At 43.7% G+C, this 16,887-nt stretch overlaps 1 protein-coding gene across 2 annotated transcripts in view; it reads left to right on the top strand.

The window, feature by feature from the left end:
- HLTF (helicase like transcription factor) overlaps window positions 1–16,887 on the top strand; it is a 149,460-nt gene that overhangs the window by 28,373 nt on the left and 104,200 nt on the right. For both annotated transcript variants that reach the window (XM_073625911.1, XM_073625910.1), the window contains exons 3-4: window positions 10,398–10,564; window positions 14,702–14,835. In XM_073625911.1, coding sequence (XP_073482012.1) covers window positions 10,398–10,564; window positions 14,702–14,835 — 301 coding nt within the window. The remainder of the gene's footprint in view (window positions 1–10,397; window positions 10,565–14,701; window positions 14,836–16,887) is intronic.

The raw sequence follows: 16,887 nt of genomic DNA, 5'->3' as shown, positions 1-16,887 counted from the left end.
GGACCGGGCCTCTTTTTCAGACTGTGTTTACAAACTAAAAACAGTTTTTTTTTGCTAGAAAATTACTTAGAACCCCCAAACATTATACATTTTTTTTTTCCTAACACCCTAGAGAATAAAATGGCGGTCTTTGCAATACTTTCTGTCACACCGTATTTGCGCTGCGGTCTTACAAGCGCACTTTTAAAAAAAAAAAAAATACACTTTTTTGAGTTAAAAAAATAAGACAACAGTAAAGTTAGCCCAAGAATTATTGCTCTCGCTCTACCGATCGCGGCGATACCTCACATGTGTGGTTTGAACACCGTTTTCATATGCGTTCGCTTCTGCACGTGAGCTCGGCGGGACAGGGTGCGTTTTTTAAAAATTTTTGTTTTTTTCTTATTTATTTTACCTTTTTTATTTTTTATTTTTACACCGTTTAAAAAAAAAAGTGTCACTTTTATTCCTATTACAAGGGATGTAAACATCCCTTGTAATAGAAAAAAGCATGACAGGACCTCTTAAATATGAGATCTGGAGTCAAAAAGACCTCAGATATCATATTTAGACTTAAATGCAAAAAAAAAAAAAAAAAAAAAAAAATGTCATTTTGAAAAAATGACATAAAAAAAAAAAAAAATGCCTTTTTAAGAAGTATGGTATGGAGACGGGTGGGGGCCATCTTAGCTTCACTCGTCCCCATACCTAGCAAGGAGACAGACACGATCGCTTCCGCCACTACCGATGGCTCCGGGAAGCGGCGGAGGGCACCGGATCGCGGCGGGAGGGGGGGGCCCTCTCCGTCACAGATAAAAGTGATCTCGCGGCAAATCCGCCTCAGAGACCACTTTTATCTTGTAGCCAACCGCTGGCCGAGCGCGGTGATACCGAGGTTGCCTAGCTGTTGCCATAACACTGATATCCATCCCCAAAGTAGGGATGTACATCGGTGTGCGGCGGTTAATTAAATATTTGTAAATGTAATACATTTAATATTTTTTTGATAAATTTCAGTTTGATCTAATTTTTGTTGCTAATAGCCCTTTTGTTGCTAATAACCCTTTACCCGGTATTCTCTATAACCAGGTACCATCCCCCCTTCTTTTTTCCTTATATGCTATACGGTTACAGCAACAACACTTTAACAGGTGAATGATCTTAAATCGGTCATTTCATGCACTTGACCGTTTACTAGTGGACAGCTTGCCCCTGCCCTTACCCCCCTCCCCCTCTTTTTGTTCTTGGACCCCATACCTGGAAAGTTTAAATTCTGAGTACAGTGCCCGCTCCTGACTCTCCCCTCCAGCGAACAAATGCCACTTAAGATCTGGTCAAGCCACCACACTGGCCTGGGCACGCAACCCAAAATCCCTATCAGGATACCCCGAGACTTCATCGGTGTTCGCCGAAGGGAGCAGAGATGACCTGCCGCTCCTCCGTACATTGCGGGCATGGAGTGAAATCTCCCCTGCCAAGAGACACTCAACAAGGGGAAGTAACTTTTCTTTTTTGTCTCAGCCCCGACATTGGGATGGGGAATACTCTACCTGGGGAGGGGAATTGGGAGGGGAAGAAGTGGAACCCTTCTCAACACTGAAGGGGCAACTACAAGCAAGTGCCAGGTCATAGACTTTAACACTAACAATGATGATCCTCAGACAAGGGGGACACTTTGTGGACACTTTTTCTTTTTTATAACCACTCCAAAATACCTAACAGAGCCGTACCTGTTGGGACCTTGGGGGGGGGGGGGGGGGGGCTAGAGTTATTACAAACTCTCAGTCAGGGTTTGAAAGGAAATTCAGACCATCAGTTCTGCATATTGCAATTTTACTGTTTATCTCTTATCTCAGAGAGTCTTATCTCAAAAATGTATACCAGTTACTGCCTCAAATTGTATATTATATGCTATAAGTTATATGATACATGTTACTTGATGTTTGTACACCATTATAAGATACAACACCCATACTTGCTGGGGGGGGGGGGGGGAGTCGGATGGGGTTCAGGACCCCCCTTCCCGGCACTGTCTGCCCAACGCCCCACTTAGGATAGAACTCAATACCCAGCGGGTAACTGGAGAGTGCCCTAGCAAGATCCTGCTATAATAGTATTTCTCAAATAGCTGCACACCCTAGTGACAGCCTCCTAATTTTCTATCTTATATCCTGGGATTCTCATCCCTAATCCACCCAGCACTACTTCGCGATCACACTTACCGCGATCACACTTACCACAACCCAACCACAACTTCCGCACACACCCTACTCCCCCCACCTACAGCTGACCTTTACTACCCCCCTCACTCACGAACATGGATAAACTAAATATCGTCTCTTAAGCGCTAAAGGACTAGACATACCCGAAAAAAGACGAATGCTGCTTCATGACATGCAACGCATGAAAGCAGATATCATCCTATTACAGAAAAAAAACACACTGCCAATACTTAAGAACAGATTCTACCCCACAGTATACCATTCCACATATTCAGAAGCAAAATCCAGGGGAGTTTCCATCCTAATTTCAGCTAAGACCCCCCTGGACGCACATTGACACAAACCCAGTGGGATGTTACCTATTTCTAAAATGGCTAATTGGAGACGTGTGGCTAACCTTTGCAAACCTCTACGTCCCAAACGACCACCAAGACACATTCCTAAAACGTCACTTAGCACAGCTTGAGAGATGCGCAGAGGAACAACTAATTATTGGAGGTGACCTCAACATCCCCCTGACGCCGTCGGAGGACACTTTCTCTGGAAAGTCCTCGTCCTCGTGTGACACACGCAAAAGAATCCTCACAGTACTGCATGCCACACAGCTGATAGACGCATGGCGTCTTTTCCACCCGGGAGAACGCGATTACACATACTACTCCCGACCACACCAGACATACTCGCGTATAGACTACTTTTTGATCCCCCACGGACACTTACAAGCTATCAAAGGCACCACTATAGGATATATTACCTGGTCAGACCACGGCCCGATAACCATGCGGTATGCTCTATCAGATATGTACAAAGCGCAAAGAAAGCCATGGAGAAAGAACGAGAGCTTACTACAGGACCCGGAGGTTTTGGCAGACGTGGTGAAAGAGATCGGACACTGTTTTCATACCAATAGCACCTTTGAAAGTGACATGGGGGTTGTCTGGGAAGCCCACAAAGCAGTAGTGCGTGGAGTACTTATCAAACACGGCTCCAGAATCAAACGACCGAGAACCGCTCAACTGACTTCACTACTACATAAACTACAAACTTTGGAAACAAGACACAAACAGACCCCATCCAGACAACTAGACAATGACCTTGAAACCACCCGCAAACATCACCGATCAGTTACATTTTAAAGCCAAAGCGCCACTTCAGATCTGCCGAAAAAAAACACAAGTCCGGGGATAAATGCGAGAGAATGCTAGCTCAGACCATACGAACGCAAAAATTAACATCCTACATACCATATATCAAATCCCCCACGGGACAGAAATCATCCCTGCCTCAACACATCACACGGGAGTTCAGATCATACTATAATTCCCTATACAATCTGAACGTGGTACAACCCCCCCCATAGAAACGACAACGGAGTACATAACATCCTCTCTCATGCCTTCAATACCAGCTGAAGCCAAAGAACTACTAGATGACCCCATCACATTAACCGACTTCAATATGCCATAGGTAGCGCCAAATAAGGTAAAGCACCGGGACCGGACGGCTTCACCATCCCATATTACAAGACCTCCCTCCCCTCATTAGGAAATCACCTAGTGAAACTTTTCAATGGCCTTAGCACGGAACAACACCTACACAGATCCACACTACTAGCCCAGATATCAATAATACCAAAAGAAGGTAAAGACCCAACCCTGTGCGGAAGCTACCATCAATCTCCCTGCTAAATACCGACCTCAAACTATTCAAGATTTTAGCCTCCAGATTACGGCAGCATTTACCCTATCTAATACACTTATACCAAGTTGGCTTCATCCCAACCAGAGAAGCCAAAGATAACACCACTAAAGTACTAAATTTGCTACATATAGCCAATAACACCGAAACGCCATGCGTATTCCTGGGCACAGGCGCTGAGAAGGCCTTTGATCGGGTGAGTTGCCAGTTCATGTTCACGACACAACACAACACATAGGAATGGGCAACAAGATGCTAAACTGGATCTCCGCAGCCTACTCAGAACCAACAGGAAGAGTCCGCACAAATGGTGTGATCTCAAACCAATTCCCAATAGACTAGACAGGGATGCCCAATCTCACCCTTGCTGTTTGCGTTATCCTTAGAGCCCTTTCTATGTCATGTGAGACTGAACCCAGACGTCACCGGAATAATAGTTGACAAGTCACAGTATAAGGTCTCGGCATATGCAGACGACCTAATGTTCTCGCTCACAAAACCGACTATATCCCTTCCAAAACTGTTACGAGCATTTGAAACATAAGGGAAATTCTCCAACTTAAAAATTAATTTTAGCAAATCAGAGGCGATGGGAATTGGGATACCACAGTCACATCTTACACATCTTAAAGCTAACTTTAACCTGAAATGGACAGAAACGGCCCTGAAATACCCAGGTACACATATCCCCCGGAAATTTACACAACTATACAAACTCAACTTCTCACCTCTCCAAATTTTACTTAAGCAATGGAATACCGGCCTACACTCCTGGTCCGGCTGCTGTAAGATCCTCAAAATGACGATCCTTCCCAAGTTCCTTTACCTTTTACAAGCACTACCGATACATGTACCCGCAGAATACTTCGGACAAGTACACTCTGCATTCATATGGGCAGGGAAAAGACCCCGGCTCAACAAGAAGATACTCTCCCTCCTGAAACAAAATGGTGGTCTGGCCGTACCAGATATCCGCACCTATTACCACGCTATACACTTAAGCAGACTCATCGATTGGTGTAGACATAAGGAAACCAAACTATGGCCACAATTAGTACAAGCCCAGAGCGAAACCCCCCCTCCATAGAGCCCCATGGTGCTACTCAGCCCTACCACCAGAGGTCAAGCATCATCCGCTGATAGGTAACACTGCCAAAATATGTGCACAACTCATCTCCCAAACTCCTAACTCATCCTTACGACCTACAGTATCTCACAAAAGTGAGTGCACCTCTCACATTTTTGTAAATATTTTATTATATCTTTTCATGTGACAACACTGAAAAAATTTGACTTTGCTACAATGTAAAGTAGTGAGTGTACAGTTTGTATAACAGCGTACATTCGCTGTCCCCTCAAAATAACTCGACACACAGCCATAAATGTCTAAACCTCTGGCAACAAAAGTGAGTACACCCCTAAGTGAAAATGTCTAAATTGGGCCTAATTAGCCATTTTCCCTCCCCGTTGTCATGTGACTCGTTAGTGTTACGAGGTCTCAGGTGTGAATGGGGAGCAGGTGTGTTAAATTTGGTGTTATCGCTCTCACTCTCTCATACTGGTCACTGGAAGTTCAACATGGCACCGCAAAGAACTCTCTGAGGATCTGAAAAGAAGAATTGTTGCTCTACATAAAGAAGGCCAAGGCTATAAGAAGATTGCCAAGATCCTAAAACAGCTGCAGAACGGTGACCAAGACCATACAGCGGTTTAACAGGAAAGATTCCACTCAGAACAGGCCTCGCCATGGTTGACCAAAGAAGTTGAGTGCACATGCTCAGCGTCATATCCAGAGGTTGTCTTTGGGAAATAGACATATGAGTGCTGCCAGCATTGCAGCAGAGGTTTAAGGGGTGGAAGGTCAGCCTGTCAGTGCCCTGACCATACAACACACACTGCATCAAATTGGTCTGTATGGCTGTCGTCCCAGAAGGAAGCCACTTCTAAGGATGATGCAGAAGAAAGTCTGCAAACAGTTTGCTGAAGACAAGCAGATTAAAAACATGGATTACTGGAACCATGTCCTGTGGTCTGATGAGACCAACATAAACTTATTTGGTTCATATGGTGTCAAGCGTGTGTGGCGGCAACCAGGTGAGGAGTACAAAGACAAGTGTGTCTTGCCTACAGTCAAGCATGGTGGTGGGAGTGTCAAGGTCTGGGGCTGCATGAGTGCTGCCGGCACAGGGGAGCTACAGTTCATTGAGGGAACCATGAATGCCAACATGTACTGTGACATACTGAAGCAGAGCATGATCCCCTCCCTTTGGAGACTGGGCTGAAGGGCAGTATTCCAACATAATGACCCCAAACACACCTCCAAGACGACCGCTGCCTTGCTAAAGAAGCTGAGGGTAAAGGTGATGGACTGGCCAAGCATGTCTCCAGACCTAAACCCTATTAAGCATCTGTATGAAAAGATATAATAAAATATTTTCAAAAATGTGAGGGGTGTACTCACTTTTGTGAGATACTGTATATTATATTTGAACCAGGAGTACGAGACGCAATCTTCCGTGTCTTAGGCGAGTTGGGAATCTACCAGGCATCCCACTACAGCACAATGGGACGATGGAAAAATATCACAGAACTTACAGACCCCGGGGGCCCGTTTCATCTAGACTTTGTGAGAGCTCTCCAGCTCTGCCACTTCCTAACCACCATTCCACCTCCTAATGACGCAAACCGTCCTCTCACGACTCTAGAAGAGTTATGTACAGAAACCGGAGTAATATTACACACAGTGGGGACGGAAAGTATTTAGACCCCCTTCAATTTTTCCCTCTTTGTTATATTGCAGCCATTTGCTAAAATCATTTAAGTTCATTTTTTCCTCATTAATGTATACACAGCGCCCCATATTGACAGGAAAACACAGAATTGTTGACATTTTTGCAGATTTATTAAAAAAGAAAAACTGAAATATCACATGGTCCTAAGTATTCAGACCCTTTTCTCAGTATTTAGTAGAAGCACCCTTTTGATCTAATACAGCCATGAGTCTTTTTGGGAAAGATGCAACAAGTTTTTAACACCTGGATTTGGGGATCCTCTGCCATTCCTCCTTGCAGATCCTTTCCAGTTCTGTCAGTTTGGATGGTAAACGTTGGTGGACAGCCATTTTTAGGTCTCTCCAGAGATGATCAATTGGGTTTAAGTCAGGGCTCTGGCTGGGCCATTCAAGAACAGTCACGGAGTTGTTGTGAAGCCACTCCTTCGTTATTTTAGCTGTGTGCTTAGGGTCATTGTCTTGTTGGAAGATAAACCTTCGGCCCAGTCTGAGGTCCTGAGCACTCTGGAGAAGGTTTTCGTCCAGGATATCCCTGTACTTGGCCGCATTCATCTTTCCCTCGATTGCAACCAGTCGTCCTGTCCCTGCAGCTGAAAAAACTACCCCACAGCATGATGCTGCCACCACCATGCTTCACTTTTGGGACTGTATTGGACAGGTGATGAGCAGTGCCTGGTTTTCTCCACACATACCGCTTACAATTAAGGCCAAAAAGTTCTATTTTGGTCTCATTAGACCAGAGAATCTTATTTCTCACCATCTTGGAGTCCTTCAGGTGTTTTTTAGCAAACTTCATGCGGGCTTTCATGTGTCTTGCACTGAGGACAGGCTTCCGTCGGGCCACTTTGCCATAAAGCCCCGACTGGTGGAGGGCTGCAGTGATGGTTGGCTTTCTACAACTTTCTCCCATCTCCCGGCTGCATCTCTGGAGCTTAGCCGCAGTGATCTTTGGGTTCTTCTTTACCTCTCTCACCAAGGCTCTTCTCCCCCGATAGCTCAGTTTGGCCGGATGGCCAGCTCTAGAGAGGGTTCTGTTCGTCCCAAACGTCTTCCATTTAAGGATTATGGAGGCCACTGTGCTCTTAGGAACCTTAAGTGCAGTAGAAATTTTTTTGTAACCTTGGCCAGATCTGTGCCTTGCCACAATTCTGTCTCTGAGCTCTTCAGGCAGTTCCTTTTGACCTCATGATTCTCCTTTGCTCTGACATGCACTGTGAACTGTAAGGTCTTATATAGACAGGTGCGTGACTTTCCTAATCAAGTCCAATCAGTATAATCAAACACAACTGGACTCAAATGAAGGTGTAGAACCATCTCAAGAATGATCAGAAGAAATGGACAGCACCTGAGTTAATTATATGAGTGTCACAGCAAAGGGTCTGAATACTTAGGACCATGTGATATTTCAGTTTTTCTTTTTTAATAAATCTGCAAAAATGTCAACAATTCTGTGTTTTTCTGTCAATATGGGGTGCTGTGTGTACGTTAATGAGGAAAAAAATGAACTTAAATGATTTTAGCAAATGGCTGCAATAGAACAAAGAGTGAAAAATTTAAGGGGGTCTGAATACTTTCCGTCCCCACTGTACACTCTCCGCCACCTATAACATGCTAATCACACCACTAGAAAACTACCAACTTCCAGGCCTCAGTATGGGAAAGGGATCTAGACTGCCAGTTTAACACCAAAAAAAGGCAACACATCCCCAAATTCACACACAAATCCTCGATATGCACCAAAATTCAGGAAACCAACTACAAAATTCTATCAAGATGGTATAGAACCCCAACTTTATTACACAAATACTTCCCTACAACATCAGATCTATGCTGGCGCTGCCAAAGAGAACGAGGCACCCTAGTACATATTTCCTGGTCTTGCCCCCGGATCACGGGATTCTGGGGAGAAGTCTGCCGGATAACTCAAAAATTTACTGACCACACAATCCCAGACGACCCAGCATTCTTCCTTTTACACGCAAATGACATACCCAAACGCATTTATAAGAAATCGATAATGTGCCACCTTCTAAATGCAGCCAAAGCCTGTATTCCACTCCACTGGAAATCTCCACACCCACCGACCATTGACTTATGGCTCAAAAAAATAGATAACATCAATAAAATGGAAGACATGATCCTCACAAGCCAAGACAGACAAGACACAAACTCCAAAACCTGGAAACTATGGTACCTATTTAAACATTCAGAAGAAGGACAGGGGACAGGCTCTCAGAGGAGAGGTCCCTGGAGCTTAAAGACTTCTAACGCAAGCATGCATTCCCACCTTTTTTAACACAAAACACATTTTAATGAATACATACTTATTAAAAGAAGCACAGATCCATGTTCGTGAACTTCACACCCCACCCACTCCCCCCCCCCCCCCCCCCCCCTTCCCACCTGCACACAACCCCCCCCCCCCTCCTTTTCCCCATACTATTAGGCACTGCCCACCTTCCCCACCTTCTGTACTACTACTTTCCACTCCTACTTTAGTATACTTAGTAAAAGAAAAGGGACTGAGCCCATAGGACACTAACATTCATACATATCAGGAACAGGTACATAGGTCAACCTGATGGACATAAGAGGCATACAGGGGAGACCTACAAGAGCATATCTATCGGTAGCTCTGACCACTACCAGCATAACACCCCGTCTTTTTATAAGCTCATACCAACGTGTAAAGTGTTGCAAATATTATCAATATGCCTATGCCTTGTAACCATGTACTATTACCTGTGTTCCTGTTATCTTGATTGAATTGTTATATTGTGGTTTCTATGGACCCTCTTCCCAAAATAAATAAAAAATTAAAAAAAAAAAAAGGTTTGATAGTCACTTAAAGGCCCTTCCAGTGAAGAAATATTGGAAAATGACAAAGACTTATGCAGACATTTCGGTGAGTCCTTGCCCGTCTTTAAAGTGGTTGTAAACCCTTTTAAAAAAATCCAAAAAAAAAACAAAAAAAAACCTGCAAGACAAAGGCACAATGAGCTGGTATGCATCATTATGAATTACTTACCTGAGATCGAAGCCCCCGCAGCGGTCCTCGTTCATCGTTCCAGCGGCTGGCATCTCCCCGGGGGGTTACTTCCGGGTATTGCGGCTGCTGCTCTGTGATTGGCCGGAGCCGCAATGACATCACTCCTGTGCATGCGCGCGGGAGCCGCTGGTAACGGCACAGTGCAACTGAAGCAACGACACGTACGTGCCATTGGTTCAGTTTGCTTAAGTGCGCATGTGCCGATGACGTTGGCACATGCAAATACAGGGATATCTCCTAAACCGTGCAGGTTTAGGAGATATCCAGTGTAGCTACAGATAAGCCTAATTATAGGCTTGCCTGTAGTATAAAGTGGATGTAAAGGGTTTACAACCACTTTAATGTGTATACACAGCCATAACATTATGACCATCTAAAAGTGTGTGGGATATATTCTGCAGCAAGTGAACATGTTGTCCGTGAAGTTGATATGTTGAAAGCAGAAAAAAATGGACAAACGTAACGATGTAAGGGACTTTGACAAGGGCCACACATCTATAAGATAAACCCTGTTTTACATGAACAACTTTTCATAGATTGTCATTTATGTATAATGACCCTTTAAGACAGCATTTATGTGCTGCAGGAAGAAAAAAATTACATAGTTTTTGAAATTTATAGTATACCAAAAGAAAAACAAACCTATTGTTTTTTTCAGGTTAACAATAATGAGATGGTTGCACTTCAGCGTGAACCCAAAAACCAATATGACAGAAATGCAGTTAAAGTGAACAATGTTAATGGAGAACAAGTTGGTCACATAAAGAAAGAACTGGCTGCAGCTTTGGCCCCGATCATGGACAGGAAGAAAGTAAAGCTGGAGGGGTGAGTATATGCCTAGGGCTTGTGTTGAAAATAATTATGTATGTGTTAAAAGATTTAAGAGTGAATTTACACCAGAACAGACATCTGCCAGAGAAGTAAAGCCGACTACTGTAGGGGTCGGTGTGGTGCTCATCTACTGTCCTCTACTCTGTCCACTTTTAATTTCCATTAAAACTCATCTTTTTAGGAAAGCTTATCCCACCTCCATATAACAACTGGTACTTTACTTTCTTTGTGAAATCATTCCCCACATAGGGCTGTCTTTAAGGCAGGGCAAAAGAGGAAGCTGTCTAGGGCTCCATCATTGTTGTGAGGCCCAAATCAGCTGCCTCATACTTGCCAACTATCCCAGTTTAAATTCCCTTGTCCCTTGAAGTTTTAGTCCCGTGATGTGTCCTCATATCTCAGTGTGAAGTTCTGTTACTAATGCTGCCCAGCTCTGCCCTATTGCCATGTACAGATGACTCACCTGCAGACACTGTGTTTACATGGAAATAACCTGCATTGATATGCAAATAGAGGTGGCATTAATATGTAAATAGCCGCAGACCGGCTGCATTGATATGTAGATGGTGGCACCATTCATATATATATCATGCCCCCCTGAGGTCATATACACCATCACTTCTGCTGAATGCTGTCCACTGGGGAGGTAAAGGGTCATGCTTGAAAGTCCTGCCTGCAGCTGTGGTCATCAAGTCTAACATCAGCCTATTCTGCAAAGGTAAGCAAATTGGAGGTGGAACCCTTTTTTAAAATAACATGGTGCCACAGCACTGAATTTTGGTGCATGTCAATACGCACGTTTCAGCAGATGCATGAGGGTGTCATTAACAAATGGCACTGCTGTGTATCTGCTAAAGGGCAGCATGTTTCTGTTGTGTCAGGAAAGCGATTTTAGCCTGCGTTCCCGGGACACAAATGTGAACGCAGGCTAAATGTTTCAGTTACATTGGTGGTTAGTGTCAATCTTCTCATTACATTGGGGCTTGGTGTACAATCCTTTCATTCACAATAGTGGCCAGTGTGAAGGTGCCCCTTACATCGGTGGTCAATGTAAATCCCTCCTTAGATTGGTGGTTACTGTGAATGTTCCTATTACATTAGTGGTAAGTGTAAATCCTCATTACCTTAGTGGTCAGTGTAAATCCCCATTACATTGGTGGTCAGTGTAGAAACTCCTCTTTTTATATTGGTAAACGGTAAAAATTCCAAACTTACATTTCAAATCCTCCCTTACATTGGTGGTCCATGTAGTAGCCCCCCTTTAAATTGGTGGTGAGTTTAAATCCCCCTTACATTTGTGGCCAGTGTAGAAATCCCCCTTTAATCCCCCATTACATTGGTTGTCAGTGTAAATTCTTCATTACATTAAGGATCAGTGTACATTTCCTTTACATTGGTGGTAAGTGCAGAATTGCCCTTACACTGCTGGTCAGTGTAAATCCCCCTAACATTGGTGGTCAGTGTAAACCCCACCTAACATTGATGGTCAGTGTAAACCCCCCTTTATTGGTGGTCAGTGTAAAAGTGTCACCTTACAATGGTGGTCAGTACAATTCTTCTCAACAATGGTTGTTTGTGTAAATTCCCCTTACATGGGGATCATATATTCCCTCTTACACTGGTGGTTGGTGTAAATGCTCCTATTACATTGGCGTCAGTGTAGAAATCTCTCTTTATATTGGTGGGTGGCGTAAAATTCCCTGTTACATGGTGGTCAGTGCAAATTCTGCCTCACATTGGTGGTCAGTGTAAATCCCCCCCTCACATTGGTGGTCATTGTAAATTCCCCATTACATTGGTGGTCAGTGTAGAATCCCCCACTATATACTTGCCAGCTTTGCTCTACATGATTCAGAATTTGCCACAGTGTACTGCCTCCTAACTAATCCCTTCCCCCCACCACTGCCACTGATCCCATCAACCCCCCCAGAATTGCCACTAATCACACCCCCCTCCCCCAGCATTGCCACTAATCCCAGGGGTCCTAGGATCCCTAGGAGGTTTCCTTGGTGTGCAGGCAGTGAGGAGATGATGTGCTATAACCTTTAACAACCAATCAGTGAGCAGTAATGATGTGCACTAACCTCTTGCAGCCAATCATTGAGCTATAAGGATATGCAGTAACCTCCAGCAATCAATCGGTGAGCAGTAATAATGTGCAGTAACCTGTAGAAACCAATTAGTGAGTGGTATGGATGTCCAGTAACCTCTAGCAACCAATCAGTGAGCAATATTGATGTACAGTAATCTCTAGCAACCAATCAACAAGCAGAAGTCATGTGCTGTAACTTCTAGCAAGTAATCAGTGACCCATAATGTGTGCTGTAACCTCTAGCAGTCAGTGAGCGGTAATGATACATTGTAACCTCTGCCTGATCTGATTCAGGAAACTGATTTTGAGTCTAGCTGCTATTTATTGTATGTCTAAGAGCAGGTGAAGAAAAAAATGTTTGCCCAGAGTCCAATCAATATTAAAGACGGCCCTGTCCCCACAGTTATTACCTTTTGTATCATTTGCCTCTCCATTTAAATTATAAGCTCTCATGAGCATGACCATCTTGTATTTAATTCTATTGTAGCTGTACCGTCTCACTTTATTTTGTAAAGCACTATACAAACTGTTAGCCTGTATAATAATAGTAATGATAAAGGGGTACCCCCACTTTCCAAAGTGGAGGAATGTCTATTAGCCTTTGCGGACATCTGGGCTGCCAGCATATAAAATGTCTCGATTTGGAAAGTAGTTTCCAAGGGTTACAAGCCAGAATTTTACTCTCACCCCCTCCTTGATTCATGTTTTCAAACCCGCTTGTGTTCCTGCAGTTCTCCATGCCTCTCTTGCGGCCCTCCTGGAGCAGGGCCCCAGTACCCATGGCACAATGGTTCCAGAGGTTCTTCTCCAACCGTTTCACTGTTCCCAAACCTTAAGGGAGCATCCATCTTGGATCTCAAGGCCCTGCCTACAGTAAATTTTTTTTATTCAGGCCAATGGCATCAGCCAGGTCAGTTATCATTTCTCTTCACCGGGGAAACTTTCTGGCCTCTGTGAACATCAAGCAGTTTACCTGCTTGTTCCTATTTTTCCAGCAGATCAGCAATTCCTTTGCTTTGCTTGTGGCCACTCCACAGTTCCTTCTGTACCTCAGGTGTTCAGCATAATACTGGCCCCTGTGCTTCCCTTGCTATGCTTTTAGGGCATCTCCATTGTGGGATCTGGAAGATCTCTTGTTGAGGGAACAGTCTACGCATGTTCCAGCCAACAATGTGGTCAGGACAGTACAGACCTTGTGAAGGTTTAACTGGATCATGACCTTTTAGAAGTCAGTGCTGGAACTGACTTATCGCTTATCAAAGACCCATCTCAAGCCAAAGTTTTTCTTTCCCAGGAGAAACTTTAAATGTTGCTCCCAGACTCTTCAGTCCCGAGTTCATCCAAATTTATGTTCTGCTTGGGTTCTGGGACTGAGGACAGTAGTCTCTTGCGAGGCTGTCACGTTTGTCCAGTTTACTCCAGACCCTTACAACTGAAAAGATTTTAATCTTGGCACAAGTTGGTTCAGTCTTTGGAAACTGAAGACCAAGTTGTCCCTGGCCTAGTGGCTCAGAAATGCAGCTCTGAAGTTTAGAAAGTAGTTCCTTCTGATTTCTTGGAAGATCCCTACGGTGGATGCCAGCATGTTGGGCTGGGGAGGAATCTGTTGGTGTATGGGACTAGGAAAGGGGAGAAAGCTCCTCTCCCTATCAACATTCCTGAGCTTGGGGAAATGTGGATGTCCCTGCAATGCTAGACACCCCAACACAGGAGGGTCATCCGATCAGGATTCGGACAGACATTGCCACATCAGTGGTGTACATCAGCCATATAGTAGGAGCCAGGAGTCCATGCCATGGCAAGAGAGATAGAAATAATTCTGTCTTTGGCACAACTTCACAATCCAGCCTTGTCCACTTTTGGATGTCCCAACAGTCTCTAAATTCCTGTGCCCCTCAATGAATGAAAAAGAAAATGGGATTTTTGTACTTAACATAAATAAAATATTTTTTTGGAAGACAATATTGCCTAGAGACACTAGTTTTGAACTTGGTATTAGTGAAATGATTTACATCTAACTTATTCCAATTTTATTTTAGTATAGTGCCATATGGGGCGCACAATGCCTTTACTATGCCAGTGAACCTGAGTTTTTGGGGAAGAGAAGAAAACAAGACAGTTGTTATGGATCATATGAAGAAATATGGTTTCAAACTTGGACCTATACCACAAAGTAAGTACTATGAAATCCTTTTAATTGTCTTTCTGCTTAAGTGGAACAGAAACTACTAGGTCAATCTCCCCATTGCCCCCTTTTACCTTCCCTTTTGTATTCATAAATAAAACTGGCAACAGACCAGAACTCGACATTCTCCTTACTACAGCTAAGCCAAAGGCTCCAATTGTGTTTTAGAAGATTGAAGTTTATCAGGAAAATACAGACCTGCAGACTTTAATATTATAGCCTATAGAGTAACCACACTGCTATGTGGAATCCTCTGGTGCCAAACTTTTGAAGGGCTGCTTTACTCTGACCTAGCTGAAGTAGGAAGAATGCTGCATTTTGGTGTACACTTGTTTTTTTTTAACATTTAATCTATTTTAATGTAGACATGTTAAGGTACATGTGTAGGGGAGGAGGGAAGAGAAGAAATTAAAATTTCCTTCCACTTCAAGCTAGACGAGAGTGACATAAACGAAGTGACATTTGGAACAGACCCCATTAGTGACTATTCTGAAATGTGTCTACCCACACCTACCCAATAGTGTTCCTGTTTTGTAGATACTACTCCTGCTGAGTATACTGTAGCTGAGTTCTTGTAACTAGAAAGCACAAATTTTAAGACTTTCACTGGTCTGTTAATGTATGCACTGAGCAAAAAGATGGCAACCACCCCAATTTATACCTAGCCTTTGCAATAGGGTGCACGTGGAAGGGCTTTGCATAACACAAGCAAAAAAAGTTTCCGTACGCTTACCAGCTAGCCTGCGCAAAACCCAGATTGACTCGATCTAACAGTTCACCTTAAAAACAGAGGGTTTAGTTGCACACATTTGCAAATATATGTGATTTGCTAAGGCTCCTCATTATACTGTGGTCTGTACTCTATATTTGAGAGTCTCAAAGTTGCAGCATATATAGCAGTGGGTAAAAGAAAGGCAGGTTTGCCTAAAGGGAGTCTACTCTCTTTAAAGGCACAGGGACACATTAGGCGCCCAACAAGAGCACAGTGGCAGCCAGGGGCGGACTGACCATTGAGCCATTCGGGCACTGCCCGAGGGCCCTGGGCCACTAGGGGGCCCCATCAGGGTTGCCAGCCTCAGTAAAACCAGGGACAGTATGTATAAATCTGTGTTTTTTCTACATCTGTCTGTGTATACTGTGTGATTGTATACTGTGTGGCCCCATAATCTGATTTCCTGGGGGCCCCATAATCTCCTATTTCCCGGGGGCCCCATGAGTTATCAGTCCGCCCCTGGTGGCAGCTGAGGGCATCTATTGTGTCCCCAAGCCAAATAAAGCAAACAAACTATACAAAAAGATGACAACCTGACCTTTGATTTATACCTGGCCTTTGCAGTAAGGTGCACATGGAAGGGCTTTGCACATCACAAACAACAAAAAATTCCCAGCACACTTAAAACTAGCCTGCACAAAAACCAAATTGACCCTGTCTAACAAGTCATGTTAAAAATGTGGTTGGCTAGCTGGTAAGTGTGCTGGGAATTTTTTTGTGTATGCATTGAGCTGCCAGGGGGATTTATTTAGTGAGATAGAGGCAAGAGGTGGTACTCTCCTGTAGAAGTTATTCCCAGCTTCATTTCTTAATAAGACCGTTTAACTTTAGCAACACAGATCAGATGCATATTACAATCTCTGCCCTGTTATAGGGCTACATTACATACATGGACAATTTCCCTCAATTCTTGTTCTAGTTGCAGTACTTTCTGTTGCTTCTGACTCGGGCCTCATGCACACTGGATGTTATAAAAATGCCAATAGCGTTAGCTGTAGAAAGCTGTAGAATTAGTTTTGCAGTAGTGGTTTTCAGCATTTTTTAGCATTCGTGTTTTTTTTTTTTTTTAGCAAAAACTCCCTCAAAAGCTTATGGCTTAAAAATGCTCATAAATGCTGCATTTTTCAGCGTTAGAGAGTTTTTACAGCTGAAAAACTCCTCTTCAAACCCACTAGTTCTGGATTTTTTTCCAGCCAGAAAACGCCCTGCCGAAAAAAAACACTGATAAAAGCCTGTGTGCATGGACACATAGGATCACATGCTGGGGA

Source organism: Aquarana catesbeiana, linkage group LG04 (assembly GCF_042186555.1).
Source record: "Aquarana catesbeiana isolate 2022-GZ linkage group LG04, ASM4218655v1, whole genome shotgun sequence".
NCBI lineage: Eukaryota > Metazoa > Chordata > Amphibia > Anura > Ranidae > Aquarana > Aquarana catesbeiana.
Note: the sequence above shows the minus strand (reverse complement) of the source record. Positions and strands in the feature narration are given on the sequence as shown.